The sequence below is a fragment of the Prunus dulcis genome, chromosome 1 (assembly GCF_902201215.1).
Source record: "Prunus dulcis chromosome 1, ALMONDv2, whole genome shotgun sequence".
Classification (NCBI taxonomy): Eukaryota; Viridiplantae; Streptophyta; class Magnoliopsida; order Rosales; family Rosaceae; genus Prunus; species Prunus dulcis.
In genome coordinates this window covers 20934601-20943846 of record NC_047650.1, presented here as the reverse complement: position 1 = coordinate 20943846, position 9246 = coordinate 20934601, and the positions used below count along the sequence as shown (strand labels likewise).

Here is a 9246-nt window from a genome sequence, read left to right as displayed (position 1 = left end):
TTATACACAAAATTCTAAAGAGTGACAATTTTGAAAATTGAATAAAAAAGGATCACAAGGGGGTGCTTGGCTTGCGTATGCCTTAACCATGGTTAACAAACCCTTAACCCAGATAACTTTACACGGTAGTATATATACTAATGAACCCACATGCCATTCTCACGGCAAATTTCCATTTCGAGGCAATTCCACTAGCTTTTTTATTCCTCTATTGTTTCCTGCCGCAGTCCCCCATCACCCCCATCACTTCAAATAATGAAACTCTTCATGGTCGCCAACCTTTCCATCTTAGTCTTTTGGTTTGGAGCCACTACAATTTTACACCAAACCCTATTCTCAACTGCTCTCACTCTCCCTCTCTTCTTCTTCCTCAACTACTGGCTTGTCCCTGGAGGCTTTGCATGGTCAAATTACCAAAACTCCCCAAAAGGGCCAAAGCTCAGAGGCCCTGTTGGGTGGCCTGTGCTGGGGTTCTTGCCCCATCAAATGGGTTCTCTTGCCCATCAGAAACTGTCCACTATGGCAACTTCTCTCAAGGCAACCAGGCTCATGGCATTCAGCCTAGGCACAACACGTGTCATCATCAGCAGCCATCCGGACACTGCTAGGGAAATCCTAGGAGGGTCTTCCTTTTCTGACCGTCCGATTAAGCAGTCGGCTAAGTTGCTAATGTTTGAGCGTGCCATTGGGTTTGCTCCTTCTGGGACATATTGGCGCCACCTGCGCAGGATAGCAGCGGTCCATATGTTCTCACCAAGGAGAATCGGAGGCCTAGAAGCCCTGAGGCAGAAAGTGGCCAATGAAATGATAGTGGAAATTTGGGATGGGATGAAAGAAAATAGGGTTGTGGGATTGAAAGAAATATTGCAAAAGGGTTCTTTGAATAACATAATTGAGAGTGTTTTTGGTTTAGAAGAAAAGGAGGGTAGTTCAACGTCTAATCTAACGTTAATGTTGCATGATATGGTGAAACAAGGTTATGAGTTGATTTCTAGGTCTAATTTGGAGGATTATTTTCCTCTGAGGTTTTTAGACTTTTATGGTGTGAGGAGAAAGTGTCACAAATTGGCGGCTGAAGTTAGCTGTGTCGTGGGCCAAATTGTGAGGGAGAGAAAAAGAGCAGGAGATTTCAGTGCTGGCAATGACTTTCTGAGTGCCATGCTTGCTTTGCCTCAAGAGGATAAATTAACTGATACAGACATGGTTGCTGTTTTGTGGGTGAGCAATCTCTCTCACTCTCTCTCAACTTTTAATTCTTTAATTCTTTCTCAGATTTTGAGCCTTTATTCTTTATATATACTGTTACATGTATTCTAAAAGGGTTAGGGTTGCAAATGATAATGCGGTACAAATAAGTTATTATATATAAGTTTTCTCTTTGGGGATTCACGTACATATATACATATAAATATTTATTATTCTCTTCTTCTTTTTTTATAGTTTTTTAATTATGTTTGACAGATGTTGTTTGACAGATGCCTCTGTAATCTTCAACCTTTAGCTGGGATATTTTTCCCAATAGTTCATATGATTTTTGGACAACCCAAAACATGTCGACTCATTCAGTCACTCTCAGCAACAGGGAAAAGGAGTTTAATAAAACTTTCCAAGATTTGGATGCATAGAATCCTCATGACATAACACCATAGCTATTAGCTATGCTTGTCTGCAAGACTGTAACTTGGTATTTGACCACAAGATTCTCAATTATTTTCATTCCAGTAATTAACTTCAACTTAGACGTGACCACAGTAATATCATGGAGACCTGCTCAGGCTAGCTAATGTTATTCTTTTGGGATTATTTAATTAATATTGATTATCCACTTTCATTAAAATCATATCCCGTACGAGTTTCTGGGAATCCATGATCCATACACTTTGGATCACTAACAACATATTATATTTTCTCCTTTGTGCTCTCCACGTTGATCTCCTTTCTATTTACCATTTTTTCATGGAACTTCAGATTCTTGGTGGACATGCACAGTATAATAATGTTTTAATTATATTAACATTTATTATATATACAGTAAGATTTGTTTGCAATTAGGTTTTTGATATCTTCATTGTCTTTACCTTTTTTTATTTATTTGACATTATCCAGGAAATGGTATTTCGAGGAACGGACACGGTTGCTATACTTCTGGAGTGGATTATGGCGAGGATAGTCTTACACCCAGACATACAAGCCAAAGCACAGCAGGAGCTGGACACGCACGTGGGGAATAACAGGCTCGTGCAAGATTCCGACCTTCCGAACCTGCCTTATCTACAGGCCATAGTCAAGGAAGTTCTCCGAATGCACCCTCCAGGCCCATTGCTATCATGGGCCCGCCTCGCGGTCCATGATGTCCACGTAGACAAGGTCTTCATCCCAGCTGGCACAACCGCAATGGTTAACATGTGGGCCATAACCCACGATCCGTCCATCTGGAAGGATCCCTCGGAGTTCAGGCCCGAGAGGTTCATCGAGGAGGACGTGTCTATAATGGGGTCGGATCTTAGGCTTGCCCCATTCGGGTCTGGCAGGAGAGTGTGCCCGGGCAAAGCGTTGGGCTTAGCCACCGTCCACTTGTGGCTTGCTAGGCTTTTGCACCAATTCAAGTGGTTTCCGGCAGAGGCGGTGGACCTTTCGGAGTGTTTGAGGCTGTCTCTGGAGATGAAGAAGCCACTCGCATGTCGTGTTGTCCCTCGTGGCATGATGAGCCAATGATGCAAAGCTAGCTAAGCTAGTCTGCCTATGATCAATAAGGGTGATATAATATAATATAATATAATATGCATGCAGTGATGAATTAAGATTTGCTAAAATTGTACATTAATATGGTGTGACTAAGGATGTAGGGCTTGGTTTGCATAATGTATTTGTGGGCAGTATGTGGGGTTAGGAAAAGACTCAAGTGATCTCAAACCTCATCAGAAAGTACTCTCTCATCTCATGTACGTAATCTTTGGCTCATGAAAACTGTAAGATATTTATAATGTTTTGACTATTTATAAAAGCTATAGCGGGTTGAATTTCTGTAATTCCATCTATCAAATTTCAACTTCACCTGTACATTCATAGAGCTTCATGTCATATTTTCTTTCTTGTTTGGAAAAAGATTAGATTGGAGCAAATTCAAATATCAATTCATTATGCCGAACCTAGTAGCATGGGTTTGTAACTAAATATATGGCATTAAAGTGATTGGTTGCTATGGAAACCTTCCCACAGGTGAGGCATACAGTGGTCTTGGGCTGTTCACCTTGACATTGGTAGGTGAAGTCGTATAAAGCACACCTCCTACCATCGGGTTTGGTAGGGTCTCCCAACCACAAAGGTTGGGTAGCAACCAAAAATCAGAAATATCCATCAATTATTAGTTCCCAGACACATGAATGTCAACGTTGATGCTATATTGTTAAAATTATTATTAAGAAACTTTTAATTATTTAAGTCGATGATCAAGTAAATTGGTGCTTCAAACTTGTAATCGAATTAACACAACTGTCAGACAATATGCTATGCTATACTATTTGACAAAAGAAAGATGATATCAACCATTCAACTTAATCTTTTGGTTTTATAATATTAACACTACTCTCGTAGGGATAGATTCAAAATTTCAAAATAAACTGGGCTGGATTTACAAGACAAATAAACTCGACAGTTAGAGTGAATTTCATTGAGAACAAAATATATAATAGACCTAATCATAGAAAATTAATGAACAATACCCCTCAAAATGTATCTAGTATATAATATTTTATAGAAATTCATAAACAAAAGAAAATAAGGAGGAAGTTATATGGTTAAGAGGATTACATTACATCAAAATCGTTTTCCAAAATATAGTTATAGTGGAGTGAAGAAAGAGTCTTTAAAATCCATCAAAAACTAAAGAAAGCACCTAGTCATTACCGAGAAAAGCAGCACCTAGTATATATATATTGAGTTGAGTTGTGCCGCTATAAGAATTAATTTGCCCCACCACCACCATTAAGCCAAAGCTAGTTTAGTGAATAATTATAATTAAGCATCACCATAATACTGAACGTGCTCTTTCTTTTTGTCCTTGTCAATGAATTTGCAATTGGAAGCAAGCACAACACAAGCACGCCACCTTCTCATATCGATCCTTCTCATCATCATTAATTATATACTTTAACCTGCAATAAGATTGTTAAAGTTAGTTTATTTATTTTATTAATATGACATTATAATTATGACAAATGGTGCAGTTTGTTTGTGCAAGGAAATGATGAATTATTATTAGTATAGTTTCCAAAAACAGAAAGAAAATTATGGGTTTATGTCACTATCTCCAAGCTTAATCCCAAAGGCATTCTATTTTTGCTAATTAATCAAAGCGTTTTGAGGTTTTGCATCATTGGTACGGATCGATGACGAAACAAAATGACTCTTCTTCTCGTTCATATGATGAAAGAAATATTGGAAACCCCACGATACATAAAGGCAAAGATATTATTTTAAGGCATATCCTAAAGTTTTGGCTTTTTTAGATCCCAATCTTTAGCTTTTGTTCAAAGGCAAATCGCTTTAACCCACCTTTCATTCGCACACATATTGTATAAATATAACTTATAATTGGCATGTTGATGCTCCACAAATTCAACTGGCCCCCCATCCCAATGTATCAGCATTTTTATTATTTAAGCTTGCTTTGTGAAGATGTTAAAGTTGGATATTTTCAGTTGTCTTTATGATTTGATGTTAATTAAAAGGATTCACTATCGTGCAAGTCACGTAATTTAAGATGAAAACAAAAGCTGAGATTGTTGTAATGTACGGTGCTAATTGAAATTTCTGATCAAGTCTATTCATTGTCCATCCATCATCATGATAGACAAAAAAGAGAATATTTACTAGATAAGAAATACAAAAAAAGATAAAGAGAGATCGAACGATAACCAACATATATACTTAGCACTATCCACCCTCTTAGTTCAGTATCCTATCAGCATAGGACATGACCTAACTCAAGACAAAGCCTATCCTAGACCGTCTTTATAATGAATCATATTCAAGATAGCCCTAAGATTCTAAATAGTCATATATATGATTGAGGGATGAGTGTTTCTGCTCATGAATAGATATGCTTTTACTGATCCATCCATACAATGTAGAAGAAAGTTGAAATTAGATACACTTTTCTGTACGTAGCATATGTTTTGTTGAACTTAGATACACTTTCCTGTAGCATATGTTTTCTCAACAAATTATATTCGTCGAGTTGAGTTGATTTCCAATGCGTAAGGGAATAAATTAATCAAGGGTGAAAACAAACCATGCATGCATGCGCGCATGGCACCAGCTGGAATATAAAGGCTAAGCAAGTGGCCAATATGCGGTTCAACAATGACTTATTGTACAATATTATATTCATCCTATAAACAGAGAGAAAGAGAAACTTATCTGGTACATTTTATCGAACAGATTGCAGGCATACTGATCCATCCATTAAACATGAAAATTTGTTTAACTTATTTATTGACCAATCTTGTGAGAAATTACTAGCAGTATCTGAGTGCGTACGTGGGGGTTTTTTTATCCATTAAGAGAAAGACAAAAATAATTGAAGAAAAAAGTTCATCACTATATATATATATATATCTGCATGCCCGAGTTTGTTTGTGGTCCAACTCTAAAATGGGAAAGAATAGTATATATATCTTAGGGTAGTGCTATTTATACAGTCCCCAACTTACAGTAATTTACGTACTCTTACAATATATATATATATATATATATTATCTTTCTATAATATCTTTCTATGTTTGATCACTTCAAGGCCTGCCATAGTACTATTTGCGGGGACAGTAGTAATGTCTATGCTTGAAGTGGTAACGTACCACGTACTAGTTTAAAACTACCTACTAGTTTAACGTACGACGTACTAGTTGAACGATGTGAAAGTACAACATTGCGCTGAACAAAAACCGTTGATGGAGAAGTGAGGTGAGCTTGGGGTCCGAATTGGAAAATACTTGAATTTAATGGCGAATTCATGATTCAAAATTCAAGTAGGTGAAGCTTATCTTAAAATTTCGACAGTATAAGTGAATTTCATTTATATAAAAAAAAAAAAAATACACCTAATCGGGGAGATGTAATAAGTCTTATTTTCAAATATGCATCTCTATATATAAATAAAAGCTTAACAAAATTTTTTTTGACCAATCGACTCTTTCAACTTGAGACTCAACAATGAGAGAGTCAACAAGATTTTGCTCATCACAAATGGAGACATTGTACTAGATGATGACCTGTTATTTGTTTTCTTAAAAAAAATCTTGGGGTTCCGATTGTGATCCAACATAATAAAAGATAATTATTTAATCAAACATGCCAACAAAAAATAAAACAAATTCTCATAATAGCATCAATGTCTCTAATAAAATATTAACAAACTAGTAACAAATCAAACATCTCAACAATACCAATATCAAATCAAACATCTCAAAAAAAAAAAAAAAGAATCTAAAATCAAGGACCTAATTAATTTCAACAAAATCCCCAAATTATAATTCATTCCTAATTAAACCCTAGAAGACTCAATTTTAAATTAAAATTAAAATTAAGATGCATACATTTATTTTAAGAAAAATCCAATAAGAGAAGATAATTAAAGAGAAGAGAATGAAAATAATACCTGTTGCCTAGATAAGAGAAGATGTTGTCAAGAGAGAAGTCATAATCAGCCCAAAGAGAGAAGTTACTGCCAAATCTGCCAAGGAAAAGACGAGATAGGGATTGTCGGCTATGCCTATGCACAGCCAAAAGGGCTCGTTGCTTATATTTCTTTGTTTTTTTTTTTTTAATAAAAAAAAAGTTTGAGTGGGTTGGGCTTTGATTTGTGGGTTGCTTTTAAAATTTTTTATGTGTTTGGGTAGGCATGAGCTTTATCTGTTTCACTTCATCACATGGGCTGGGTAGGAATAGGTATGATTACATATAGGTTTTTTTTTGTTGAAAAAAATGGAGTAGGTGGCTGCCTACCTTGCCCTTGTTATAGGACCGCTCCTACTTGCCTTCTTCTCTAGAAGTAGGAACTCTTATTTTTTTGTCAATCATAGTTTGACATATGTTTAGAGAATTTATCTTTTTGTGTTGTTTATGAATTATTTTTGTATATATGTTAGACTGTGATTTCTAGAAAGTAGGAATGCCGAAAGCAGTATCCATGTGAATTTTATCTGAAAATCCTTGAATATTTTTTTATAACAAAAATTCATTTTATTGATATGGAATGAGGTGGGCTGCAGCATAGGTCAGCGCGTCTTTGGTCCATCCTTGTTGCCAAAGCCTTAATGGGCCGGCCCCTTACTTGAGCATAACAATTAAATCTGGTATTTGAATTCTTTAATATTACCGAACCCAACCCAAATTAATTTTGGGCCTCAATCCGTTGGCCCAAAGAGGAAAGTAGGTCGCTGTTTCATGGGCCACTTTAATTGCGTGCCGTGGCAGACACGTGGAACGCTTCATTGTAATTTGAGGGTAAGGTGGAGCATTCGTGCTCCTCGCGATGTGAGGTTAAACTTTCAAATTTTCAAAAAGATTCTCTCCACGAGGAAACTTTATAAATTTGTTTTTTGAACAGTCCTCTAACTTTTGAAATTTATACAAGCCACCGAAAAGTTACTGCTGAATTCTGTTATAGCTTTAGTTATTGTTCTTTCTTTTCCTTTTGGCCAATTGGCCTAATCAGACAGTCTTTCTCTTAATTTAGTTGTGATATTTTCTATAAATGTTTTTATGAAATGAAAAAAATGTTTATAATAAATATAAAATACATCCGATATGTTTGATTAAGAAATGATACGTGATATTTGTTACATTTAGCAATAATAAAAATATTATATTGTAATTAAAATTAAGAAAAATTTGTATAAATATCATTTAAACTTTTAGGCATATGCGTTATTATAACTTTTAATTTTTATTTTTAATCACCTAAACTTTGTAAAGTGTTGTAATTTACTATCTATGTCTAACTCTGTTAAAGTTTTCATTAAATTAAAAAAAAATTTGTAAATTCCATGTACCTAAAAAGAATTATAAAAAAAACATAATTTAAAAAAGCGAAAGAAAAAAAAGTTGACCTAATTATACCACATTTTCTCCTGCCTCCATTTAATATCAACATATGTAGAACCTTAATGTCCCCTCTTTTTCTTATATCTCACCATTTAGAACCCTCTCTACAACTATACTCTCACCAATTTTGCAAGTGTGTTAGAATTGTAGCTATTCATGGAGTGTCGAAATTGAAGAGCAAACTCACCGCATACATTGTTACCAAGTTCTGCAATTCATATTTATAGAATCATATCATAACTTAATATTGAGGGATTTGAAATAGGCTACTTCACAATATCATCAAGGGCCTCAAAGAAGTGAAATTGAGACATAATCAAAGACCGATTCTAGGGATTGTGCAATTTGATACGACCAAGAACATTCTTGGTTAATGATGAGTTTCAAATTAAATTCTTGATAATTAGGTTAACTTTCTTTTTGTTTTAATTTTTTTAAATAATGTTTTTTTAAAATAATTATTTTTAGTTATAGTGAATGAATGAAAATACCTATATACTTAACATAAATTTTAACAGAATTAGACGTAGGTGGTGAATTGCAACACTCTATAAAGTTCAGGTGGTTGAAAATAAATTTTAAAAATTCAGATGATAATGATGCACATATCTAAAAACTCAGGTGGTATTTATACAAATTTCCCTAAAATTAATTAGAAAAAGTATTCCTTGGTTGATAGCTATGACTAATCTGGTTACCTCTCAATATGAGCCTCTAGCCACATACTCTTCACCAATGAAATTATACTACTATTGACTTATATGAAAAGTCATAAGATTTCTTTTTTTGGAATGAGTTTGGTAAATAATAAAAAACAAAAATTTGTTTATTCTAAAGGCAATTAAAGATGATCCAAATTTGCATATGTGTCAGGCTAATTGGTCATGTTAATGAATTCGTCCATTTGCATTTAAGTTCGGATTCCTCATTTTGTAAATTAGATTATTTTAGAATAATTTTGACTATCTCTTGTATTTTAAAAATAAAAAAAAATCAAATTCTTTGTGGGAAAGATAGGGCCACAATTGAATACCCAAAGACTGTGGGCCAAGTTTAGAAATTCCGGAACATGATGTGTCTCTGTAAATGAAATTAAGACAAATATATCTGGAAAGAAAATGGCTCCCTCTTCAAAATTTC

At 34.7% G+C, this 9246-nt stretch overlaps 1 protein-coding gene across 1 annotated transcript; it reads left to right on the top strand.

The window, feature by feature from the left end:
- Nucleotides 1-255: 255 nt before the first annotated feature.
- LOC117616231 (cytochrome P450 78A5-like) lies at nt 256-2715 on the top strand. Its single transcript, XM_034345480.1, has 2 exons — nt 256-1218; nt 2107-2715. The coding sequence occupies exons 1-2, from the start codon at nt 256-258 to the stop codon at nt 2713-2715; spliced, it is 1572 nt and encodes a 523-aa protein (XP_034201371.1).
- Nucleotides 2716-9246: the final 6531 nt, after the last annotated feature.

Excerpts from the sequence above, each read along its gene's own strand:
- LOC117616231 (XM_034345480.1), top strand. The coding sequence starts at position 256 with ATGAAACTCTTCATGGTCGCCAACCTTTCCATCTTAGTCTTTTGGTTT. Across the intron at positions 1,219-2,106 it reads ACATGGTTGCTGTTTTGTGG|GAAATGGTATTTCGAGGAAC; the intron begins GTGAGCAATCTC and ends GACATTATCCAG.